Genomic DNA, 27,878 nt, shown 5'->3' on the forward strand with positions numbered 1-27,878 from the left:
GGTGAGTCATTAGATGACTCAATTCATATTTTTTGAGGCTTATTTCATTTAAAAAAATAATATATGAGTGATTCCTCTTCAAGTAAAAATTCCTTTTGGACATACTTGTTTTAGCTGAGCTATTAACTTCAACAGTTACCAGGCCCAGTTAAGACTGTTTTCTTTCTTCTTTCATGTATTCTACAAGATTCCCAGGAGACCTCTTAGATTATATTTTATCTTCAAAGTACAGAAGTTCTCTACTTATAACAAGTTTGTTTAGTGACTGAACTTTAGGCAACCTTCTGACAAGCAAAGTCAACGGGGAAGCCAGATTCACTTAACAATGGTGTTACTGAACAAATGTGGCAAGAAAAGTCATAAAATGGGGCAAAGCTCACTTAACAAATTTCTCACTTGGCAACACAAATTTTGGGCTCAGTTGTGGTAGTTAAGTGGAGGATTACTTGTATTCTGAGTCAAAAAGTATCTTCCTCTCTTATAACTAAAATATAAATCTCACATATTAGGGAAAGCTTTAAAAAATATAAAAAGTATAAAAAGAATTACAGAGTACAGCGTGCCATAACATCACAATGCGATCAAGGGTAGATTTATATACCAATAGTTTCCTCATTAAGTTCAAGCCTGACTGAAATGTATGACTCAAATGCCTGAGTAACACCATTTTCTTCTAAATCAAAACACATCCCTTTGTCAAACATCTTTGACATTCCTCAGATAGGGTTATGTTGATAATTTACATTTTTAACATACAAAATATTTTCAGTGTCATGGAGAGAAGTAAGCAGTGGGGTACCACAAGGCTCCATCTTAGGCCCAGTACCCTTCAATATCTTCATCAATAACTTAGATGAGGGAATAGAAGGGGAACTCATCAAATTTGCAGACTCATCAAACTCGCAGGAATAGCCAACACCCCAGAAGACAAACTCAGGATCCAAAAAGATCTTGAACAATGGGCCCTATCCAACAAAATGAGTTTCAATGTGGAGAAAGTTTTACATTTAGGCAGGAAAAATCAAAGGTTTAAGTACAGATTAGGCGAGACCTGGCTTAAAAACAACAACTGTGAGAGGGATCTTGGAATCCTAGTGGACAATCACTTGACTATGAGCCAGCAGTGTGCAGCCGCCGCCAAAAAAACTAATACAATCCTGGGTTGCATAAACAGAGGCATAGAATCAAGATCACGCAAAGTATTAGTACCGCTTTATAAAGCCCTAGTAAGAGCACACCTGGAATACTGCAACCAATTTTGCTTACCATACTACAAAAAAAATGTTGAGATCTTGGAAAAAGTTCAGAGAAGAGTAACTAAAATGATCAAAGGCCTGGAGACTAAAACATGAAGAACGGCTGCAGGAATTGGGTTTGGCTAGTCTAAAAAGAAGAAGAAACGGGCAACATGATAGCAGTATTCCAGTATTTGAGGGGCTGCCAGAAAAAAGAGGGGGTCAAACTATTCTCCAAAGCACCAGAGGGCAAGACAAGAAACAATGGTTGGAAACTGACCAAAGAGAGAAGCAACCTGGAATTAAGGAGAAACTTCCTGACAGTGAGGACAATTAACCAGTGGAACGGCTTGCCTTCAGAAATCGTGGTCACTCCATCACTGGAGATTTTTAAGAAGATACTAGACTGTCACTTGTATGAAAGGATATAGATTCTCCTGCTCGAGCAGGGGGCTGGACTAGAAGACCTCCAAGGTCCCTTTCAGCTCTATTCTATTCTCCTATTCTCCTTATACAACCTACTGTCATTTTCCAAAGTTCTGATTAGCATATGTAAAGAATATACTATAAATGTGTAACCACCCCCTATATTGTAGGTCTCTTTTGTGTTATTAATCCAGTGTCAGCAGATACTAGTGAAAAGAATATTGGCCGCTTTCTGTCAGGCCTGATTCTGGCTCCCCCCCCCCTCAAATGTTGTTTTGTGTTTGATTCAGCTTTTGTTATGTTTTTTCTTTGACATTTTGTACATTTAATTCACTAATCTCATGCAAATGAAGCTGTACAGATGGTGCTTCCTCTATCACAGAGCAAAGCAATTTCAGCAGAGTGACCTTCTGCAGTTGCCCAGTCCTCAGTGTGCGCAGTGATTGAACTTCTTCCTGACCAATTATTTTAAGAAATAGAATTCAAGGGGAACTCCAGGTGTTGAAGAGATGCATCAGGCATACGTTCCTTAGGAGGCATCTCTATCCAGTGAATGTACTTGTTGCCTGCCTGCTTGGATGAGTCCCTCAGCCCAGGACTGATCGGGCAGACTAAGGCTCTTTAAGCATATAGATCAGGGGTTCTCAATCTTGGCAACTTTAAGACTTTGCTGGCTGAGGAATTCTGGGAGTTGAAGTCCACAAGTCTTAAAGTTGCCAAGGTTGAGAACCCCTGATATAGATATTTATATGCTGATAGAATTTTGATTGCTATGGCCACCCAGTCATATCTGATTTTGAACTGCTTACAAGAATTTAAATATATCAATTTTTAAAAAGTATAGAAATAATTAAAGTACGAAAGTGGGGACTGTTATAGGAAGACTCATAATATTTAATAATAAACAAAATATACTAATGGAGTCACACCATGTTCTGGGCCTTTAGAAACAACCAGGTCTTTAAGACTCTCCTTGGATTTCTGTAGATCTCAGGGTAGAAAACAGTGCATTTTTATTTGACTACAGGGCATGATAGTGTAGATATTATTTTGTTGTATATTTTGAGCCTAAAACTGAATGTTTTGTGCTATACATACTTCTACAACAGAAAGGAGAATGAAGTGTTACATCTTGCATTACATGGATTATCTTACCGATTCCTGGAGTATTGAAACTTGAGTGGAAATTGGATGCACCTAATAAGGTCACCAAAATGAAGATTTGTATATTGGAGAAATCTAAAACAAATATACCTGAACCAAAAGAGAAAGTGATGTAGTTCTGCAGTCGTGATCTACAATATGCTTGGGTTCCGGCTTGAAAACAATTGAGTATACAGTATCTTGCATCAAGTGGAAACTTCTAACAGACTTTGAAGAAGAAGATCATTGCAGCTGTGAATGGCCACGTTTCAAATGAGAAGGAGTAAAGATTTATTACGATAGAAGAGACAAGTCTCTGTAAGGAAGGATCAGATTAGAAGCAAGCTCAGGAAATAGGAGTAATAACAGAACCCAGAAACAGTTTTCAAATCGTTGTGGAAGAGATTCCCTGAATTTTCAGAAAGAAAAATAGCACTGTAGAGTAAGATGTAACTGAGCCTTGCAGGAAAATAAAAAACAACTTTAAAAGTTGTTGGCTACTACTGGGAGGATTCGATACAAATTTATGCCAATTAGGCCTGTCACCTAAAGTAATTGGGATGCCTGACTTAACATTGCTGATCTTATCTAGTTTGACGTAGCAGTTAAGGTACCAAGCTAGAAACTGGGAAACTGAGTTCTAATCCCACCTAGCTAGGTGGTGTTGGGCCAGTGACTCTCCCTCAGTCTTAGGAAGGAAACAATGGCAAGCCCCTTCCAAAATCTTGCCAAGAAATCTGCAGTTGCCAGAAGTCAACATTGACTCGTAGCTGTGCATATACAAACACACACACACACACACACACACAGAGAGAGAGAGAGAGAGAGAGAGAGAGAGAGAGAGAGAGAGAGAGAGAGAGAGAGAGAGAGAGAGAGAGAGAGAGAGAGAGAGAGAGATCTTATTATTGACTGCAAACTTCACATGAGCCAGAGTTAACCAAATCCTGCTCAAGTGCTATCCTGTTCTGGGCACCATACTTTACAAAGGATTTGGAGAAACTGGAACAATTTAGAATATGGTGGAACTCTATGAAGAAAGGGATATTTATCTGGATCTATATCGCTCTGGGGGGGAAATAACTTGAGTAGGGATATCTTAGGATTCCTTGAATACCCAAATTTTAAAAAAAAAAAATTCAAAAAGGGGCATGTCCCAATCTCTCTTGTTTTGGAGTGCAGAAGACCAAGTTGTTGATTTAAGTCATAAAAAGCAGCTCTGATTGAATGTTAGAGAAAACTTCCTCGCCACAGTTTGACAACCATTTCACTCCTAGATGCCTGGAAATTATTGTCACAAGGGTGTACAAGTCTTGCAAAAGCCACTACTCTTATGCACCTCTATAAAGTTTCAGGGAGAGGTGCTTTGTTCATGTTTCCACATTTTGTAAGGCACCTTGCTTGAATGCTTTGTACAATCTTAGCGTACAATAAGCCTTTCATGTGGAGGCACTGTTAGTTTCATTGTTCACTCTAAGTCTTTATTGCCAGCCTTTAATAAGAGGGATGTTTGTGAACCATCATCATTCCTTGTGAACATAGTTTTCAAAAACCTTTGGACTCCCTACTTGAATTTTAACATTGATGTTCCCATTGAAGATATTGCCAGTGCTGTAAATTTCATCATATTTCTTAGCAAATAGATAGCAAAGTAAGGAGCATTTGTGTTAAAATCAGATTTTAAAAATAAAGAATTCAAAATCCTGCCACAATCTACATGTTTCATCTTTTCATAAAAGCTTTAGCCTAACATTTGTGAGTTCCAGAAGTGGGAATGACTTTATATAACACTGTTTACAGTTCCCGTTTTCTTCTGTTAACTATTATTGACAATATTTTTACAGTTCTGTGGCTGTAAAAATGAAAGCATATCTCTTCATATGTTGCTATTGTTAGACTCAATCCTTCCCCACATACCTGTGAAATTTCCATTGGTATTTCCTTCTCTTTCACAGGAAATAAATTTCTGTAAGAGCCATGAAGAAGGGAAAACTGTATCTTACCTTGGAGGTAACTAAGTGATGGGCCTTTTTTTTTTTTTAAAGGATCCTGTGCATATTCACCCACTTGTGTGAAACAGCACAGGCATTCTTTTCAACTTACAGCTTCTTCCAATATGGTGATCTGGCGATGTATCACTATGTGGTCACAATATGGAAGAGCAAAAATGTGCTGCTTAAAGCAACAAGTGTTGGTGTGTGCATATAAATTCTTTTAAAAAGTTGAGAAAGGACACCTACACGCACACCAGTTATCTCCAAGGTAAGATAATTTTACAAATATTGCTTCTAATTCCACAGCTGAATATCAGGCTCTTCGATTCTGCTCAAAGCAGGCCACCCCTTTTCTGATGAAGCAAACCCTATGGAGCTTGCAGATTTTACTCCATGCATCGATCATCCAAAAACAGACATTCTATGCATGGAGTATTCTATACATGCAACAGTTTGTATCTATTCCTGGCTGAGATCATCTTATATATGAACTTAAATTAAAAATATATATATTTTTTACCTCCTGCAAATCCATGCAGTTTACTTGGCAGCAGCACAGAAGTGCTGTGTCGTTACTGCCTTCCCGCATGTTTTTCAATTTTGCAGACTACCTGACAGGCCTCCGATTCTCTGGTGGTCTCATATTCAGTTATGAACTGACCCTGCATCAATTCCAAGCACAGACAAAGTTAGGACAGTGCTGCCATCTGGTGAAACAATTTGGGAGTTTACAGATCTGTAAATTTCTTCAGAAACGTAGAAACCAGGCAGGCAGGCAATTAAAAGAAACAATTGAACATTTTCCTTATTATCTGCATGATAAAATACATTTTCCTATAGCTGTGTAAAGTAATTAGCACATAAAGCAATATGACGAAAAGAAGGGACGAAGTGCGATACCTGAAACCCTGGGATATTTTCATGACCATAAAAAAGTCATATTCTGGTCTATATTCCTTGTTTTCAACCTGTATTTTTCCCTTCACTTATTTCAGCATAAGATAATTATTCAGCATGGTTCTTAAGGAATAAGCACAACAAACTGTAATATAGGTAGTTCTTTGGTTACAACCACTCATTCAGACCAACTCGTTCACTGTTACAACAGTGCTGAACAGTGGTACTTATGAGTGATCCTTGATGCTCCAGCTGTTGCAGCACCCCAATGGCCGCATGATCACAATTTGGGCACTTGGCAACCATTTTGCATTCACAACAGTTATAGTCAGTCACATGATGGCCATTTGCAGCCTTCTTTGCTGGCTTCCCAAGCAAAGTCAAAGCCAGCAGGGAAGGTTTCAAGTCACTCCTATAAATTGCTGCTGCTTTTTCTCTCAAGGAGCCCTACTACCAAGTGTGAGATCCTTGGATCTGATATTCCATAATGTGTATTTGCCTGCAGCACCCATCCTATATAGCACGTGGCCCAGTCACATGAAGTCCTTGCTTAAGAACCTGCAATCCTGGCTTATATTGATGGCAACCAGATTTACTAGAATTGCCATTGCTAAGGGATGGGGATCATGTGACATCACACTTTACAACCACCTCATTTAAGTGATGGAAATTCTGGTCCTAATTACCATCATTAAGTGAGGACTACTTGTAGTTTTCTCCATAGCACCCCATTCCAACATGTTTTGCAATGTTTACAGGAGGTCAGCTGTGACACTTGCTCAGATTTAACAAGCAACAACTGTCTCCTAAGATTAGGGTTCCCATGATTGTTCCAGTATCACCCCCAGCAACATCATCAGCTTTTAATCCCATATGTGGAATGTAGTATCCTTACATACCATGCCAGTGATATACCTATATTCTGCACTAATCTATGAATTATGGTTGTGTGATAATTCAAAACACCAGTCAATTTTTGAATTATTTAGAAAATTGACCCAATTTATATATCTCAACTGAATTGCCAAGTCAGATCAATACAATTCAGATTTCTGCATCAATGAAAAAAATCTAGCTTCTGTGCATACATAGGAATATTTTAATCATCAAAGCCATTAGAAGGCTGTACTGGGTGATTTTTCTTTTTCTTAAATTAATTTGGGAAGTATGTCTGAAGTTATTCCCTGATCTGAATGTTTTTTAAGCCCTAATGTAAAGTATTTGACATATTTAGAATAAGGAAATATACTAGATATGTTATAGGAACATCTCAGTAATATGTGAACAGGGACTACAACTAATGAAGGAGAATATTTGTGGCTCAGGGTTGAAATCAGAGGTCCTTGGTGCTCTCTGAGCTTGCTTGTTTTCTTGCAAACATTTCGTTATCCTAACTAGGTAACATCATCAGTGCTAGTAAGGAGTGCTGTTTGCTGTCAGAATATAGACTGACACCAAACAGCACTCCTTACTAGCACTGATGATGTTACCTAGTTAGGATAATGAAATGTTTGCAAGAAAACAAGCAAGCTCAGAGAGCACCAAGGACCGCTCAGGGATTACAACTGTTTGAAATGGCTTAGGTCAGTGATGGTGAACCTTTTAGAGACCGAGTGCCCCAAAACTGGCCCCACCCCTGCTTCACCCAGTCCTGCCCCCATTCCACCCCCCATCCCCTGCCCCACCTGCCTGCAGGGCCATTCACCAACTCCAGGGCCCGCCACAGATCAACCAGGCAGCCCAGCAGCGCTATGGCGGTCACACCCTCTGCCCGCACCCTGCAGCATCAACTGTGCACGATGGAGAGTGAGGGCAGAGTCTTATCTATGCTGCCTGGCTGCCATGTCCTTGGCTGCGCTGCTCCGTGTGGGCCACGCTCAGGGGCGACTCTCCTTCAAGGGGGTGCTTGAGAGGAGGGGGTCGCGGGGGGAGGCAAGGCTGGGGCAACGGCACATGTGCCCACAGAGAGAGCTCCGAGTGCCGCCTTTGGCACCCGTGCCATATGTTCGCCACCTTAAGTCATTCCCTCTCCCCACCTCCAGGTGAGCTTCTGATTTTGATAGTTTACCAGTTAAGCACTTTGGAGTCCCATGATGCAGTAGTAAATGAAACAGGCTTTTTAAACTGATTTTAAGGAAAGAGGCCAATGAGATTGCAGTAAGGAATCCTCTTTCTCATTTCTTGGGAAGTTTTCAGGAATGGAATCCAGAGAAGAATCTGTTAGTTCACTTCATGTTTATACGCAAACCTGATTCATTTAAAACATGGCTGTTTATAAAATGAATCTATTATTTTTTTTTCTTTTTCATTCTGCTGCACTTTGGACCTAATCTCTAGGGAAATATTGCTATATAGGAAGCATCTGCCTTATTTATCTGAACATTCATATATTTCATATTGTATTTAAAACATTATGGTTTTTTGAAAAAAAAAAAGGTGTCCAGTGATCTGCTCTTCTACATTATAGAATATTGGAAAAAAGATGTCCTGCCAACAGTTTACAGCAAATCTGGATGGACTAAATGATGGGAAAGATTTTGCAAAGGATCTGTTAAAGGTAATGCTATGCCCCAAAATGAGTCATTATGATTGATAAAAGCCCATGTGCCTGAAGTTGAGACCCTATTCACACAACACATATGTAATGGATGATAATCTACCACTGCTTACATGCTGCTCCTGCAAATTCTCATTTTCATTCTTAAGAAATTGTCTATATCGGCCTTTGTCACCCTGTCTTAGACTATAATCCGTATTATTCTGTTTACATAATTAATGGACATGATGCTTGGAGATTATGAAAATTGTAGGTCAAGACTTCTAGAGGCCCTCAAATTGATGAAACTCAATGCAAATCATCAGAAAAAAGAGTTATATTACTTCAGGTTACAAATATAGAAAATACTGAATTCAGAGTTCTTTCATGTTAAAGTTTTCTGTCTCTTGAAAAGTGTGCTCCCAAGTTTTTATTTAATGCACTTATTTTGTGTAAATAGGAAGCTGCTCACCTAGGAGTATTCAAATAGATGCATCTTCTACTACCTTCTGAAGTAGTACAAACTTGGAAAGAAGATAGGTCCTAATATAAAGTATCAGAATATGATCCAATTGCCAAATATGTGTGTCCTCCAATTACATACTAATTTCTAACCACACTTTGTCATGTAATGGCTCATAGCCAGGAGTTCAATCCTCACCGGCTCAGGGTTGATTTAGTCTTCCATCTTTCTGAGGTCGGTAAAAGGAGAACCCAGATTGTTGAGGGCAATATGTTGACTCTGTAAAACCACTTAGAGAGGGTTGTAAAGCACTGTGAAGCGGTATATAAGTCTAAGTGCTATTGCTATTTGAATTGTTTTAGTAAGCAATATTTCACTGCTACTGATTCAGAATCACCTTTGAATACTTTTCCTGCTTCAGTACTATCTCTGCTTCTGGTATATTGCTCCTTCTACTTGCATATTTCAGTCACATACAAAATCATGGAGACCTAAAACAATTAGGGAGAATCAGGGTACTTGTATATAGCAACACAGGTTTCTCCAAACAGATGTTCATTTCTTTATCCCTTTCATAGTAAAATACAACAGGTTTTACAAGAAATAAAAACCAAGAAGTAATGCAGAATGATCATGTAGTCTGTGCCACTGTTAATGTGATTAATATAGATTTATATCAAACAGCTAGCTATCTTATAGAATTCGTTCTTTACAAAAAAAAAAAAGCTCACTTAAATTAGACCATTTTCTTTCGGTTACAATCTTCTTAAAACCAGAGCTATGAAGATAAAACAGTAAGGTAGTTCTAAAAATGCTCTAAAAGAATACTTAATGAAAAAACATAAATTGTCTTGATAATTCATTCCTCATATACTCTGAACAATGATCACATAATAAATAAGCAAGTTCTTCAAACCTATTTTTCCATATAGGGCTGGCCGTTAAACAGCTTGAGGGTGTACAAGAACGAGTGTCTACTGTACACCTTGTTCTAAACCAGGAGTAGGCAACCTTGGCTCTTTTATGACTCGTAGACTTCAACTCCCAGAATTCCTGAGCCAGCTGGGAGTTGAAGTCCACAAGTCATAAAAGAGCCAAGGTTGCCTACCCCTGTTCTAAACAAATCAGTTTAGTGGCTTATTGTCCCTGGGAAATAGAAGATGCTGTCCCATGCCTTCAGTGCTGAAGCAAAATGTATCATGTCTAGTTTTTGTACACTGTCTTGCCCTATGGTACATTAGGATAACTGTAAAAATATTTTCCCATTTCAGAAAATTTAATAATGATTAATAGATATTCAGAAATATTCTGATAATACTATGTTTTTGTTTCAGGCCCTGTATAACTCCATAAAAAATGAAAAACTAGAATGGGCAATGTAAGTAATTGTTTTAAATATATGTTGTATTGTTTTCTATTTGTAGCCTACCTTGTAACTGAGGTGTGGGGTCCATGGTTGAAATTATTTAATTAATCTATTGCAGGGCATGACACGTTAAAGCCAACCTTGGCTGATCTGAGAAAAATTAAGGAGGGTTGTCCCTGGGAACCATCACGGAAATCCTAAGGCTGTAGGCTAAGTTGGGAAATCAAAGCCATATCCCAGAAGGCAAGGAGAAACCTCTTCACTATAGTTGCCCTCAGCCCAACATGGATGTATCCATTTAGTCACCAAGAATCAAGTTTGGCACAGAGACTTTCTTGTTTAATGGAACTCAGATTACTGTACTGTATTATTTTCAATACTTATTTACATTTTAGCAGCATTCTTTTTAGACTAATCTAAATTAAATGTTAAATTTAAGAAAAGGGTTCAGTAATGATTACCTCAAAGCAGAGCTTAGCATCAGATATTGAAAATACTTTAGTTTGGATTTTAATACAAGCCAGGAAAAAGAAAAACTTTGTTCCCTCACATAACCATTTAGTGTGGGACAATAATCAATTTCTCTATCCTGGAAGTCTCACCAATATGTTTTGTTTCATGGGACTTACTGCTGCTGAAATTCATCTATATTGGTTTTACTAAATAATCTATTTCACATGTTTGGGAAAATATGTTGTACAGGTAGTCCTTGACTTACAACAGTCCGTTTAGTGACCATTCAAAGTTACAACAGCACTGAAGAAAGTGACTTATCACCGTTTTTCACACTTGCAGCATCCCCATGGTCATGTGATCAAAATCAGGTGCTTGGCAACTGGTTCATATTTATGATGGCTGCAGTGTCCTGGGATCACGTGATCACCTTTTACGACCTTCTAACAAGCAAAGTCAATGGGGGAGCCAGATTCACTTAACAACTGTGTTACTAACTTAACAACTGCAGCGATTAATAGCTGAGGCAAGAAAGGTCATAAAATGGGGCAAAACTGAAACTTAACAAATTTCTTACTTGGCAATATAAATTTTGGGCTGAGTTGTGATCGTAAGTCAAGGACTACATGTAGTCCCTGCAATATTCTGGACAAGTTTTTGGGCAAGTGATTTGCTTTGGCCTCCTTCGTAGGGTGAGAGAGAGGACTGGCTAAAGGTCAGGTAGATGGCTTTTAAAATCTAAGACAGGACTAGAACTCCTGGTCTCCCATTTTTAGCCCAATGCCTTGATCATTACACCAAACTGGCTCTCTTTTTAATTGAGGAAGTAGTTAAATATGCTTGAGAAAGCGCACAGTATGTGATACTGCATGTTAGATCTTAAGGCTGTACCAGGCCAGAAAAGAGTCTGAAGCATGTAACATAGTAGTTGTCTTGGTGAACAATTTGAATACTTTCTTTGGGTGCTTCCATCATTACAGTTGCACACAAGGAATGTTTTATAAGTGAGAAGTGAGCATTCCAGATGTACATTTCAACTATCAGTGGGGTCACTGTGGAACTAAAAGTAGTGGTTTATGCTGTCATTGCTTTAGGACTAGGAATGCTGATTTTAAAAAAAAACAGACTGACCCAGAAATCACATGGTAGAATTAGAGCAAAGTTTATTAACATTCCAAAGTTGAAAATTCTGGCCAGTGAATCTCCTGAAATTGGATTTAAATAGCAGTGATGTCCCAAAACTTCCAAAGTCTTGATCACTTCTTCAACCTAGAGAGAAATCTGCGTAAAGAGACTCAAAGGCAGCAAAACAAAAAGAGAGAAGGTTTGGCAGTAAATGTTCAAACCCAAGGACTAGACAGGTTGAAAGCAGAGGGCCTTAATGGCAAGGGTAGCTCAAATATTGTAAGATTCTAAAGAAGAGTACAAAGATAAATTTTTAGTTATTAGAAAGATATAAAGACAGAAGTAACCACTTTCCCAATTCAAATGGATAGAAAAGAAAAAGAGAATGGCAAATGAAATGAGTCTAGGAAAATACAGACTAATCAGCTTGACATTAATTTCTGTGAAAATCACTTTTAAGTGTGCTGCAGCTGCCAAAAAAAGTCAATGCAGTTCTAGGCTAATCAAGTGAGATCAGTAGAAATCATAGTACCTGTAAGGACCTGCCTCAACTAGATCTCCTAAGAAAGCAGAACCCTTGAAACAAGCATTGCCTCAAAAGGAACTTTTATTGAGAATTAGTGTTGGCAAGAGAGCAAAGCAAGGTCTAAAGATTTGGCATATAAAAGATTACATCAAAAAGGCAATTCAAAATTCCTCCCTGCAGTGTCCAACCATCCAGTTGAAATCCAGCCAATCCACAGGTGCCACTGTGTTGAGAAGCTGGAGATTTAGCACCCATCTCAAGATCTCTCTCGATTTCATTTCCCAACTGCCCCAGGCTTTGTTGTCTGGAGATAAGGCAGATGTTTTCAGGTTGCATTCCTCTTGCCCAGAGGGAGGGCATCTTGTACAGAGCAAAGCAAAGCGAATAACGTTCCCTATGCAAGCACCCTCCCCTAACAGCATGGCAAGTCCCGAAAATACATAGGCAAAAGCAAGAAAGAGAAATGGGAGGATTAAAGACAAATACATTTGAGGGACTCTGACAGTACATCTCTACTTCAACCTGGGCAGGTCTCTTCCAGCCCTGTGGTTCTGTGATTTAAAGAGCATAAAGAGATGTGGTCCTGTAGAAGCCTAGGCATTCATTTGGGTTAGAAGAGGATTTCTGCATTTAAAGTCAGCAAGAAAAGGAAAGAACAGGTTATAAGGTAAGGTAGAAACCAATTGCACTTTCAACCTATACTTTATACAGACTTTATATATGCAATATTTAGACTGACATTTTTGTGCCATGGAAGTCAACTGTTCTCTCCTGTAAGTCCAGTTTCCACATTACATATCTGTATGCATGCATTAGCAATAGATAGACCAGACTAGACTAGACTAGACTAGACTAGACTAGAGTAGAGTAGAGTAGAGTAGAGTAGAGTAGAGTAGAGTAGAGTAGAGTAGAATAGAATAGAATAGAATAGAATAGAATAGAATAGAATAGAATAGAATAGAATAGAATAGAATAGAATAGAATAGAATAGAATAGAATAGAAGCTGGAAGGGACCTTGGATGTCTTTTAGTCCAGCCCCCTGCTCGAGCAGGAGAACCTATACCATTTCAGACAAGTGACAGTCTAGTCTCTTCTTAAAAATCTCCAGTGATGGAGCGCCCATGATTTCTGAAGACAAGCTGTTCCACTGGTTAATTTTTCTCACTGTTAGAAAGTTTCTCCTTTATTCCAGGTTGCTTTTCTCTTTGATCAGTTTCCAACCATTGTTTCTTGTCTTGCCCTCTGGTGCTTTGGAGAATAATTTGACCCCCTCTTCTTTGTGGCATGATCCAAAGAGGTCTTCTGAGGAGCAAATTCATTGGTTCCTCTATTTGCCCTAGTCATTCATGTTCATTCCACCATTGCAACTCCAGAAGGATTCTTCAACAGCCAGAAAAAAATCTTGAACAGCTGAGCAGGTGTTACATAGCTGAGCAAATGAGAGAGAGACTGGAAAACATTCAGTAGCGAGAACAAGAGTAAGCAAGGAAGGGATGGTCCCATGTTTTTCTACGTCCATATAGTAAAAAGTTTCAGTATATGGGGAAGTTAAGCAAATGCTAAACTGATGGAGCTCTATCAGTTTTAAAAAGCTCATTTGCCATAGCCACCTCAGAAATGGCCTGGCATCTCTCCTGTCGCATGCATGTAGACAGGCTTCCAGGATGCAGGAATAATGACCTAAATTAGTAGATCTATGGTCTGAAGGAATAATTGCTTCCTATTCCAGACATGAACATTGCCATTGTTATTTATGTGGTATTACTCTCCCATGGTCCTGTTTCATTAAATTTTGAGCCATTTCCACTTTTACAATAAATGCAGAGTGTTTTATCTCTTTTTATGGCACAAGTCAAGAACATGAGAAGTGATAGTACCACTCTACACTGCACTCGTAGGGCCACATTGCAATGCATCTCAAATTACATTTTAATTGATTTCCTTTCTTTTGCATTGAAGCCCTGGAGTACTTACTTATGGTACTTACTGCCTCATTTACTAGATTTCTATAGCCCCCCCCCCATCTCAATTGATCTGGGCAACTTACAATTCCAAAAGTATAAAACAATTAGAACAATAAAATCATTTTAAAACAAAAAGCAACATTAAAAAGTATCCAAAATAAATATACACAGCAGCCAAGACACTTGGCCTGTCAACAGTAAAGGCAGGAAATGGGACCTTTAACAGATATAACAATCAAGGCTCAGTAACCCAGATTTTTAAGGCCTTACAAAAGACCAACAGAGTTGGAGCCATTCTAAACCCCAAAGTATATGACATAGCAGGAGCTACTGCAGAAAAAGCCATCTTCTAGCCTGCGCCAGTCAACACTCTGGCTGATGGGAGCTGCAGCAGGCCCAATCTGCTAGATCAAATTGAATGGGTGGAGATTCTTGGAAAAAAGTGGTACCTCAGGTAACTTGGCACCAAACTATATAGGACTTTACATGTGACAACCAGCATCTTGAATTGCACCTGGAAACATAATCAGTAACCAATGCAGATCAAGCACTAATAACGTTATATGTGCCATATATTTAGCACAGTGGTTCTCAACCTTTTCAATGCCATGACCCCCAACCGGTCGTAAGTCGAGGACTACTCAACCAGTCATAAGTCGAGGACTACTCAACTGATGCAGCACCGTTTGCAGAATGGGACTTTTGGCGGGCTCAGCAGGGCAGAGGCAGCCTGGACAATTCCTATTGGCTTTTGAAAGCCAATAGAATTAGACTCTATTGAAGAGAGTCTATTCTATTGGCTCTCAAAAGCCAATAGAATAAAAGGGAGTAGCACAGCTAAGGAAAAGGGGGAAAAAATGACGGACTGCGTTGTTTGGCGACCCCCGTGAAATGGTCGTTCGTTCCCAAATGGGGCCCTGACCCACAGGTTGAGAACCACTGATTTAGCACCTATCTGCAGCTTCATTCTGCACCAGTTGAAGTTTCTGGATGCTCTTCAGGTGCAATGCCATGTAGAGCGCATTGCTAGTCCAAACAAGAGGTTACAAAGGCATGGATGATGATGAGCAGGACCTCCCAGTCCAGGAATAGGGCAGCTTTCTTTAAGGGGCAAGTTTCCTTTTGATGAGAATTCTTACATCTTTTGAGCTTTTGGATAGAATCCATCTCATTCTGCTCGCCATAAAATATCATACATTAGAAAGAAAAGGAATACCAATTTGGCCAGTTTGCAGTCCCATCATCCTAGCTTCTTCTCTGGTTGCTTATTCTTTCAAAATTCACTAGATATGTACACAACATGAAAAAAAATATATAAAGGGGTGGAGCATCAACTGAATACCAGGTTTGTATTGTCTAATAATTGATTAGCTGGAGCAAACAAGCTCACAGGTTTTTTAGAGTCCACTGCAGTCAAAACCTCACTAATATAGAACAGTTCTTAAGGATTTTGCCGTGCTTTTGTTGTTTGTTTGTTTTTTCAGATTAAGGGGAGAAATACATATTTTATAGAATAGAATAATAACTTTATTGTCACTTTGAATGTACACTAATCAGTATTCGTTGCATACAGCTCTCAAAGGGTCACCACCTCCAATATACACTACATAAATATGACAAAAATAAATAAATAAATGCAGAATTATGCATATACTCACATATATTATATGACACAGGAAAAAAAAACAGCTAGTTCAGGTTATGTATACATGTGCATGGCGAGAAAAATGAATCTTGTGAGTTTACCAGACAGATGGCATAGAGAACAAAGCTATTACAGAATCGGGCAAGCCTGCTAGAAATGCTTGGAAATCTCCTTCCAGAGGGGAGCAACAGAAACAGACCGGAAAGTGGGTGTGTAGGTCTCTAAGCACATAGCTCTTATAAGCAGCATCTTGAATACCAGGAAGTGAGCTTCCGGTGATCTTCTCGGCTGTCCTTACCACTCTCTGTATGGACCTTCTGTCTGAGGCACTGTTGCCACCAAACCAGACAGTGATGGAGCTTGTTAAAATGCTCTCAATTGTGCCTCTGTAAAAAGTAGCCAGGACAGAAGGAGAAAGATGTGCTTTCCTCATCCCACGCAGGAAATGTAGACGCTGGTTTGCACCCTTCACTAAGGATGACGTATGGAGAGACCAATTCAGATGTTTTGTTATCTGCACCCCCAGTTACTTAATACTGTTGACCACCTCTACAGCTGCATCCTTGATACTGAGTGGAGTATGACGATGCCGTCTCTTTCTAAAATCTAAAATTATTGTTGCAAAGGTTCATTGGAAAGGTCTATTTTGTGCAATTTAAAAAGTGAATATCCATAATTAAAATTTACTAGATACTCCTCAAGCATTATAGCAGAATCTAATGATTTGAGAGTCCTCATGCTTTTCAAACAACATGGCCCATCTTTTCCCACTCTGGAAGATTTCAGAATATTTGGGGATGCTTTGAAGATGCTTTGCCCTTTGTTGAGGAAGAGAGTTGATATTATTCAGAACTGGCACATCTAAATTTAAATGTCTCCTGAGATACAATATGCAGTAACAACCCAATCAGGTTTCAAGGTCAGATGTAATGTTTCAGAACTAGACCAGAACTCAAGTCCCTTTTCTAAGCAGCCAAACCCATTTTCCAATAATTCTTCTGAGAAAATCTGCATAAAAAGACTCACTCCAAGAGAAGTATGTTGTATGAGAGGATAGACCAGGGGTAGGCAACCTTGGCTCTTTTATGACTCGTGGACTTCAACTCCCAGAATTCCTGAGCCAGCCATGCTGGTTTAGGAATTCTGGGAGTTGAAGTCCATGAGTCATAAAAGAGCCAAGATGCCTACCCCTAGTATAGACCTATAAACCTTTTGAAAGAGATGGATCAGGCAAATTGTTGGAAAAGATAAATCTGTTACCTAAAACACATCTATACACACTTCCAGATACCCCAGTGCCCCCGAAGCTAGCAAGCTTTTTGGGTCTAGCCAGGGCTTTTTTTGTGATAGAACGCCCAGAACGGAGTTCCGGTACCTTTTTTGGATGGAACTTTGTAGGGTAGGCAAGGCGGTTTGTATGACGTGTGTGAGTTCCGGCACCTTTTTTTTTTTTTTACAAAAAAAACACTGGGTCTAGCAACATGCATTGAAGGAATCACAGACCCATTTTTCTTTCATGTCTTTCAACTGTAAGTACCCACTTGCTGAGGTTTCTACAGTATCCTCAAAGCTCTCTAATTCTTTGTGAGTGCAAGGGAATGAGATTCATCCAATCCATGCCTTCATCAGCCCTATGATATTGCTTAATAGGTGGTTATTGCTCAGAAGCCGCAAATAAATTATAGAAAGAAGTAGAGATTTTGAAAATCAGTCATTCCTCACAGAATTCATCCCACTCCATTTCTCTAGAGAAATAGAGACAATGTCGGCAGCAACGTTCAAGGGTATATTTCTTCTCTTCTGCTCTACTGAGGAGACCAAAGCCCAGCTGCTGAATAGCCTTTTTGCAAAGTGCAGCTAAAAAATTGTATTCTGTCAGACCGCACTGCTGCCACGGTCCGCTCAGTGGACAAGGAGTGAAGAAGAGGCAGTCTGGCACTGGGGGATGGTGCAGAGAGGCAGCCAGAAGGCTAGAAGGTGGTGAAGACAGAACATAAGCAAGCATTTGACACAGGGACAATTCAGCAGCCACCAAAAATGACTGGCAGGGCACAAGCAGGCAGGAAGGCAGCTGCCACCAGATGGGCATGGGCAAGCAGTGGACTTGTTAGAATAAAGCAAATCAGAAAGGGAAAGACAAAGAGAGATGGCACAAATCGGGCTCAGAGCTGACTTTTGACTGATGCCATATCTGGTGGCAGAGAAATTGATGACTAAATGCTTAATTTTAAAGAAAAATTTTATGATGATTGGGTTTAACAATGTTGCCTGCTAGACGAAATATGCTTATGCTGGGGACAGTAGTCAGATATTATCAAAAAACCGTCCCCAGGTTGCGACACATTCCAAAGGGTCATGGTAACGATTTTCTACCAACCTTCTAATAACATTTCATAGAAACATAAGCATCAGCTAGGTAGTGGACATCTGGATTACTTTTTTGCCCTGATGTCACCAGTGCCAAAGTCATGTTCCACATACTAATCTCCACAGGAGATTTGGAGGAACTGATGATAATGAAGCCCTCTGCCTTCCACAGAAGCAGCACCTGCCTTTTTGTCTCACCACCTTTTCTACCTGCCTTTAAGTCTGGGATCATACAAGATCTATGGCCTTTGCTGGATCATTTGTTCTATGTACTATATTATGCTCCTCAAGAATGCTGCCTGCTATACTGAGTGAGGGAAATTTTTGTGGGGGCACTGGATACTGATTACTCTGCCACCTCTTCCTTTCTATTTAATACCTCTCATGAGTGAATTACTGTGGTTTAGTAAAATACTCTCTGTATCTTTCACATACATTAGTTCCTCTTCCCTTACCCTAATTGGGAGTGCCATTAGGCTGCACTGCTCATGGACCTGGAGCCCTGGCAGTTCTAAGAATAGAATAGAATAGAATAGAATAGAATAGAATAGAATAGAATAGAATAGAATAGAATAGAATAGAATAGGATATCTTTGTTGTCATTGTGTAACTCATAATGAAATTAAGTGATTAAATTAAATTAATCAGTCTTGGATTACTGTACTGTGAAGGCAGTCCTTGACTTATAACTTTGTTTAGCAGCCATTCAAAGTTACACTGGCACCGAAAAAAGGTTATTTACAACTGGTTCTTGCATTTATGACCTTTGCAGCATCCCCATGGTCATGTGATCAGAATTCAGGCACTGGGCAACCAGCATGTATTTACTATGGTTGCAATGTCCCAAGAACATGTGATCGCTATTTGCAAGCTGACTCCTGAAAAACAAAACCAATAAGGGAAACTGGATTTCCTTAATGATCACGTGATTCACTTAACAACTGCAGTGTTTGCTGTAACAACAGTGGCAAAAAGATCGTAAAATTGAAGAAATCAGGATGATACATATTCAAATCAAATCAAATCCTGCTTCCTTTGGTTAAAGATTCAACTGAATCTTAAGAACTTTCCTCATCTCCATCCATTTGCACAGGATATGTGAGGTTTCACCTTGAAAAATTACTGCTAGGTATGGCAGAAGCCTATCTCCAAAGATGACTCTCATCCCCATTTGGAAAAGAAAGTGGATTTTGTTGTCCAGCTATAGTTTCCTCTGTTTTAGAGCTTCAGAATTTAGCCAGTACACAGACAAATGGAAATAATCGCCTCCATTCCCTTCATTCCCTTTCTGATGCTGCAGTCTGGAATACTTTTATATTAATAACTTTAGACCAACAGCCACAATGAACGTAACTGATGACTTTTTTTGTTTTTCTAAATACTGTGTGGCATTTCCCCCCCCCCCCCAAAAAAAATCTATGTTTCGGTTTAATTTTTTTTAATTCATTTTATCTTGCATTGAAGTGATGAAGATGAACTTCGGAAGTCATTATCAGAATTGGTGGATGATAAATTTGGTGCCAGTGCAAAGAAAATCACAAGGATAGTTGATGGCAGTAACCCTTTCCTAGATGCTCCCCAGGCTCAGAATGCTGTTACCTACAAGCATGGCATCCTCACCCGGAAAACCCATGCTGACATGGATGGGAAGAGAAGTAAGTCTTAATTTGGGAGGACGAGATCAGGACAAGATTGGTATGATGAAATAACAACTTGAGTCTATGATGCATTTATGACTATCAGTGCAAATAAAGATGGAATAAATTATCTTTACCATTAATTAATTTGTCTGTAATGAATTATTTCACAGATTTGGACATAGAAAAGCATCGTCCTCATCTCCTCATTTTATATTATTCAGGCAACTTTCAGGTTCAATTATCTTTCCTTTTGGTTACGTTCAAACCAAAAGGATTTCAAAATCCTAGTTTCATATATCATATTTATGATAAATCCATCTTTTAATTATGAGCTACAGTGACTAGGTTTACACAAGATTCTAAATCAAAACTAAGCCAATCACAATCAGTGAAAGTTAACGTTCTTGTTAGTTGATGGCTTATAACCTCCACTGGCAACGTGGCACTACAGATTCAGTCTTTTATTACGATTGTTTTAAAAACTGTTTCATATGCCCAAGTTGTAATTTAAAGGTTGCTTCAAAAGGCAACCCAATGACTAGAGTCTTACTTGACACTAATGTGGTTTGTTTCATAGTAGCTTACTGTATAGTGCAGTGGTTCTCAACCTTTTTATACGGCAACCCCGGTCATAAGGACGCGGCGCGCATGCGCGGCGGTGCCCCCATGCACGGTGCGCATGCGCGGTGCCGCCCTCTGAGGGGAAAAAATGGCGGATCGCGTTGTTTGGCGACCCCCGTAAAATGGTCGTTCGACCCCAAATGGGGTCGCGACCCAAAGGTTGAGAACCGCTGGTATAGTGGAAAGCCATGGTTCATGGCTTACACTTACTATGTAACGTAATGGATTAAAGCAAATAGCATCTTAGAGCACAATCGCCACCGACAAGTGATTCTTGGATTCCATTGAAGAAATATGAAGAGAAGCCCTTGGAAAGTACTTGCCACTCCATTGTTTGTAGTAGAAAGTGTTGAACTCATTTTCACAGCGAAAATAACTGCAACACATAAAATTGTGTGTTATTTCTTGAAATGTTGATAATTCCAGATTAAATCAATTCCAGTTAACTCAATTTCCTATGGATTAAAGGGAAAGCAGAGAAATGCACTTTTTTTTACATTATCAGCAATCTAATCAGAAACAGCTTAGAGTTCAGAGGTTATTTACTATTTTTTATGCATTGTCTTTTGAATACCTTTATAGTGGGTGATATCTAACTTAATCCATGCTTTTTCCCATCATGGACTCTGTACCACTGTTTCTCATGTTTTTGTTTTTGGCATGATCGAAGAGTGATCTCTCATTCCATTTTTGCTTGATAATTCAAAAGTGATCCTTTAATATTTTCTCCTATTTATTTTAAAAGTACTTGTTCATATCTATTAAATTGAAAAGAAACATGTATATATAGTATTAATAGCTGGCTCACTTTATTAGTCTGTCTTATCTTGTTTTTTATAGGTTGCATCTGAAAGGACCTTTCTATGGACTTTTCTTGTGATTTCACATGATAATCAGGTAGTCATGGGGAATATTTGTCTTTTTTTTTTTCAGCTCCAAGAGGACGAAGAGGATGGAAGAAATTTTATGCTGTGCTTAAAGGGACCATACTGTATTTGCAAAAGGTAAGGATGGTTGATAAACTCCTTTTCCCACAGAATATTTCCTCAAGGCAAGAATTTCTATTAAACCTAAAATGCCCAATGGACCAATATTAGGAGAAATGTAACATAGGAAGAAACTTACAAAATCTAGTCTTAAAATGTGGCTCTGGAAACTCACAAGTTTGCTTTATAGGCAGCAGAATGTTTTCTCTGGAACCAGCTAAACATTTTGCTTTGTGAATTAAAAGAAAAGAAGGGTATTTGTAGACATAGAGTCATGTTCCAATTTCAGAATCCAAATGGCTTCTGAATGATCATTGCTGCAACAATATGAATAGGATAGGCTTGTCCATCACAACTGAGGTTACAGACTGGTAATGATATTCCCAAAAAATTACTATTTAATAGTTGCTGTTGACACTCACACAATTACCTCTAGTGTAGCTGATCAATGCTGACAAACTCTAATCTTCCTGCCACAGAAACCTGTCTCCTCTTTTGGATGCTCTATACAAGCTAAAGCAAACATGAAAAATAATTTACTTAAACAATAAAATAATAAATGTTTTAAAATATACATGTGGAAAATATATATTGCTTGTATTCCCAATGGGTGTGCTGTCTAATCCAGAGTGGTTTTTTGCTCAACAACTGTCACTCAACTTGATTCTGACATCATTTTCTTCTTCAAAGTCTATTGGATGAAAACTGACAAATCATCTGTGGAGGCAAAGTAAAATACTTCGGATTCTGCTTTTGCATGGCATGAGTACATATGGAAAATAAACTCAGCATGTTGATTCATCAAGTCAATGAATCAACATAAATATAGTCAAAAATTGGTATTCAGAAAGTTCCATTTCAGTGTATACAGCAGGGGTGTCAAACTGCCGGCCCTTGGGCTGAATGCATCATAGCAAAACCTAGCCCATCCCATTGCTGGCAATGGCAAAAAAATCACAATAGGTCGCGACATGCCACGTGACATTGCAAGTTTGACACCCCTGGTATACAGTGTTACAGTTAACAGCTAAAGATCAAGTGATTGGTCTATCTCAAACTTTGTTGTAGGCAAAAGCACTAAAAAAAATCTGATAAAGTAAAATAGTCCTGATAAATTAAATGTCTGAATCAGTATATAAAAGGATGAATATGGATGGGGGGCATTTTGTTCACTGAAGAGTGATTTAAGAAGGAAAAAATTGTCTGTGATGTTTCTCCACTTGTCATGAAGGTGAAAAGACTCTCTGATGTCTTGCCACTCCTTTCTCTCCAACTCATTTCTCAGGATAAAGCTATGTAAAAATAATAATTAAATTGACTAAGATGAGTAAAAGAAAGAAAGCAAAGAGATAACAGGGAAGTACAAACAAAAAGCAAGATTCTTCTTGCAGCTGCTTTTAATTCCCAAGTGAGAACCCAAACAAATCCTTCAAAGTCTTTTCTGAAGCATTGCACTAGTGAATGTTTTCTTTAAAAAAAAAAAAAATCTAAAGAAGTGGACATTTGAATTTTTCAGGAAGTTATCTCAGTCTAAATGAATCTCCTCCTCCTCCTCCTCCTCTTCTTCTCCCTCCTTCCCTCCCTCCCTCCCGAATAAACACAAATGTGTATGTGTGTATGTGTGGGTCCCTGTGTACATGCCACAAGGCAAAATTAGGAAGTAGTTCACTACCATTCTTTTTGTCTATCAGGCTCTTCTTCCTCTCTGCCTTCCTCTCTCAAAGGTGGGACAGATTATCTTCGCATTGTTTTGCCTTTGCGCAAGTAAGCAAGCTTTTAAAGTAAATATGGGTTTGTAGCTACTCACCCATCTATTCTGAGATTACCTCTGGGTATATATGAAGCACCAATATTTTTGAAAATACAGATTATGCTTTAAGGTAGTGCTTTGCTTTATAACACAATAATTTCCCAAGTTTTTATATTAAAAGAGGTCAAGAAATCAGATGCTCTGGTGTCTAGAGGTTCTGTATAAGGAATCCTGGAATAGTATCAAGCTCTATTTTCAAGAAAACCCATTCACCTTAATGAATAGGTTGTGTATGTCAATTTAATTTTGTTAACCGCTAAAGTATTGTCTGTATGAAATCTTAAAAATTTAGAATTCTGATCAACTGCAGCCCAAACTTATAGGAGTTCCTACATATTAGTAAAGATAGCTATGTAACATGCCTATCCATAATCTTCTTCCAAAGAGATTTTAAAGATGTTTTTAAAAATTGGGACCATAAGCTATACAATGTCCCCTATTATTTTCATAGGACCATAGAATCATAGGGTTGGAAGGACCTTAGAGGTCTTCTAGTCCAACCCCCTGCCCAAGGCAGGAGACTTGCTGCATCCCAGATAAATGACTCCCCAAACTTTTCTTGAAGACCTCCAGTGAGGGAGCACCACAACTCAGAGAGGCAAGCAGTTCCATTGATTATTGTTCCCACTTTCAGGAAATTGCTAGCTCTGGGTTGGGATCTTGTCATCCCTAATCCTTCTCTTCACTAGGCTTGAAAAGCCTAGTTCCCTTAGCCTTTCATCATACAGTTTAACCCCTTTTCATCTTTGTTGCTCTACTCTGCACTCTTTCTGGAGTCTCAATATCTTTTTTGTATTGTGATAACCAAAACTGTACTCACTATTCCAAGTGTGGTCTTACTAGTGCAGTATAAAATGGTACTAACACTTCATGTCATCTTGATTCTATCCCTCTGTTGATGCAGCCATTGGCACTCCACTGGCTTTTTCAGCAGCTCCAGCACACTGCTGGCTCATACGTAAGTGGTTGTCCACCAGGACTCCTAGATCCCCCTCACAGTTATTGCTGTTGAGCCTAGTGCCACCTCTTCTATATCTGTGTTTTGGTTTTTCTTGCCTAAGTGTAAAACCTTCTTTTCTTGCCATTGAATTGCATTTGTTGGATAGGGCCCAGTGTTCAAGTCTGTCAAGATCTTTCTAGATCTCAAGTCTATCTTCTAAAGTGTTGGCTATTCCCCCCCCCCCCAGGTTGGTGCCATCTGCATATTTGATGAGTTCCCCTTCTTTCCTCTCATCTAAATCATGTATGAATCTTTTTATTTTATTTTATTATTTCCATAATGTATCACTATTCCTTTGGAGCCACTGATGTAGAACACAGTTGAATAGTAAAACAGTTTGTACAAAATAATCTGCAATAAAATGAAGTAATAAAAAGTACAAAATATAGATTATAAAAATTTAAAACAAAAACTATTAACCAGTGTATTACACAGGAAATAATTCTTTTTTAGCCAATCATCTGAAGCTAGTCAGTACAGGAACCAACCATACTTTCCCCAGGAAAGTTTTTCATTATATGATCAGACTATATAACTTGAAAGCTTTCTACACTCATCTAGCAGTACATTATTTAGCTTGAGTAAGAAAATTTAAATTAATTTCTATTCATTTACATTATAACAAATGTTGCTATCCCACCTTTAATTTTTGTTATCATAGTTTTCTCATCTACTGTCTGTATACCTCCATGCATGTAACTCTCTGATTAAAATTCAGAAACTGATTTTTCTACAACAAGTGACAGGAAACACGGAGCAAGGAGATAGTTGCTATTCCTACTGACAGGACATGATATTTTCCAAGTACTTGATATCTCTCATTTTAAGCAGAAATGGAAAGCAGAAAAAATGCTAGGAAATAATGTAGCAGTAAAAACAAGGAACATCAGGAACTGCACATTGGGGCAGTACTACAATGTTTAGGTGCAAATATTGTCCAAAGATGGTAGAAAATGCATCTCAGAGTTTTGATCACAATCATCCTTGAAATTAACCTTGAAATGAACTTGTTATAGATAAATGGATGAGTAACAATGGAATATTTTGCTGAATTTTTAAGAAGAAACAATTATAAACCAGATTTATATTTCCTATATGCATGTTTGTATACTATATACTGTCTTTCTAGTTTGAAGTCTATATCACAGAAATCCCTTATAGCCACTAAGACCATTGTTCATTTGAGAGATTATTTTAATTGTGTATGGTTTATGTTTCTTTTTCTGTGACTATCTCTCTCGGTGTGTGTGATTTTTGGGTAATAACATTTCTATAATCTACAGTAATATATGAATATAAGAAGACTCTGTTTAAGTTTAATCTGAAAGAGCTGTTATACCCGATTAAAACAAAGTACATAATGGAACTGTTGTGATCATGAATATTTGAAGGATTTTGTGATTCTTACTTAAGATTTTAGAAAGTGTGAATGGTAGCTAATTGTTCAACATGCTGTTAATATACAGATAAGAATTATCCACATGCCACCAGTCAAATCACAGAGAGAAGATTTTCATTATTTGAGGTATGGGGCATATATCCAAAAGCCAAGAAATGCCTGACAATATCTACATTTCTAAAGACTTGTCAATGAGAAACAGAAATATCAAGAAGAATGCAGATTATGTGATGAAACACTACTCACATCAATGCAGCAATCATATGAAACAACTATTGAATGTGATGTCATTAGTAGGAACACAATGCCTTAAGATTATAAGGGAATACTAGTTAAATATCTTCAGGCACCCAGAGTTTTAGGGCAGAAAAAAAAATCAGGAGTCTGGCATCACCACAAGAGATAAACAATTCTGTGAAGCATCAGTTATGAGACAGGATCTCCTGGATCACTGAAGTTTGGGGCAAAGTTCAGACTGGAAAGTCCTGGAACATAGCAGAAGAAAATTAGCCTAACAGCAAGGATGTCTGTATATAGGCCTTATACAGTTTATGGCAAAAGGGAGCATCAAATAATACAATAGCATTTTACATCCTAATTCCAGTAAGTGTCTTTGTATAAAATTGAGTGCCTAATTTTTGCCATGTTGAATTAATAAACTTTTGTTTGGGGAAAAAAGTACTTGTCTTCTGTACACATTTTACTTTTAGACATTGGTTAATGTGAAAAGTAAAAATATTACAAACACTGTTCATTCACTGGCTAATATGAATCACTGCATTGATTAACTCATCAGTACATAGGTCCCTCTCTTTTACCCCAGGGAAAGCTTATTTATAACAAAATGCATCCTGTTTTCTCATCATGTATCACATGCATTAAAAATGCAACATTATACTTTGCAACCTGCATTTATTTTATTTGCTTGGGTTTTTTTTTTAAATTGTGCAATATATAGCACTTGTCAACAACAGTCCCAGGGATGCATAAGCAAAAGTTTGTAAAAGAACTAGCATGCTCCATACTTACACTCTGAAATAAATACAAAAAAATATGATTCAGTAGTTGCTGGAAGAGTATTCAAAACTGAATTCCTCTCTTCAGCCTTTATACATTCCTCTTGTGAATATCATCTGATTTTACCCTTTCCTATTTATTTTTATGGTCTTCATTGGATTGGAGTCTCAGGCTTTTTAAAGGAAAATCTGGAGAAATATCTGTCAGCAGATACAAAGAATCATATTCAAATTATTATGGATGAGCTGCTGTTATCTTTCTTTTCTGTCACAGGATGAATATAAACCTGATAAAGATCTTTCTGAAGTAGATCTGAAGAATGCTATTCGCATTCATCATGCCTTAGCCACAAAAGCCTCGGATTATAGCAAAAAATCCAATGTGCTGAAACTGAAGACAGCAGACTGGAGAGTGTTCCTCTTCCAAGCTCCGTAAGTAACACAGGAAAGATTAGGCAGGATTATTACAACTTAGAGTGACTTATTTCAGATGTTGTTTTTATACTTTCCAAAGGCTCCGGGGATCTGATGACATTGCCATAGAAACTGGGGAACTAAAAGGGAAAATAGGGCATATTCAGCCTGGCAGAAGCTTAATTCATCTGTTTCAGTTCTTAGGTTAATGAAAAACTGAACAATTATGACAACCATTAATATGTTTGTAAATTTGAGTGACATGATCTTGGGGGCATCTGGGACCTCAAAAAGTGGGGACTGTGGTCCATGGACTGTGTTTCTTCAGCTATAAGCTCTCTTTTCATAGAGCAAAGTCTCATGACTACATTAAGGTTCTTATTACAATGGACATTATCATCAGATCTTACTGTTCAGTAAATGAACAGTATCAAGCGCTGGGGAAATCAGGAGATTCAGGCAGTTTAAATGAATATAAAGATTTATTGCCAGTTTAAGCTCTCCACAAGAATCTGACCAACTAGCAGTCAAGGGAAGTGTGCAAGAGATAAGAGAGGCATTCAAGTTGGGCTGGACTTAGAACTTTTGTGGTGTGCAGGGACTCGTAACCTATGACATATTTGACCCCTCCCTCTGGCTTAGCCTGGTCATCTCCTACAATCACTATGTAATTAGCATTAGAAGCCATTATCTGAAGGCAAGGACACAGTTCTATAGTACCATAGAAACAATTCAGGACTACTCTATAAATAATGTATAAAATAAAATATATATATATATATATATATATATATATATATATATATATATATATATATATATATATGTTTTCTGAGTTTTTCGCGGGTATTTGT

The 27,878-nt window shown here is 38.3% G+C and overlaps 1 protein-coding gene across 2 annotated transcripts in view; it reads left to right on the top strand.

The window, feature by feature from the left end:
• PSD2 (pleckstrin and Sec7 domain containing 2) overlaps positions 1-27,878 on the top strand; it is a 79,309-nt gene that overhangs the window by 44,771 nt on the left and 6,660 nt on the right. Inside the window, exons 8-12 of one of the 2 annotated variants that reach the window (XM_039326094.1) lie at positions 8,160-8,249; positions 10,026-10,069; positions 19,603-19,793; positions 21,333-21,403; positions 26,885-27,042. In XM_039326094.1, coding sequence (XP_039182028.1) covers positions 8,160-8,249; positions 10,026-10,069; positions 19,603-19,793; positions 21,333-21,403; positions 26,885-27,042 — 554 coding nt within the window. Of the gene's footprint in view, positions 1-8,158; positions 8,250-10,025; positions 10,070-19,602; positions 19,794-21,332; positions 21,404-26,884; positions 27,043-27,878 lie in introns of both variants that reach the window. The other variant, XM_039326093.1, reaches the window with a different exon arrangement.

The sequence above is a fragment of the Crotalus tigris genome, unplaced genomic scaffold (assembly GCF_016545835.1).
Source record: "Crotalus tigris isolate CLP2741 ecotype Arizona unplaced genomic scaffold, ASM1654583v1 scf7180000024339.11422700, whole genome shotgun sequence".
Lineage (NCBI taxonomy): Eukaryota > Metazoa > Chordata > Lepidosauria > Squamata > Viperidae > Crotalus > Crotalus tigris.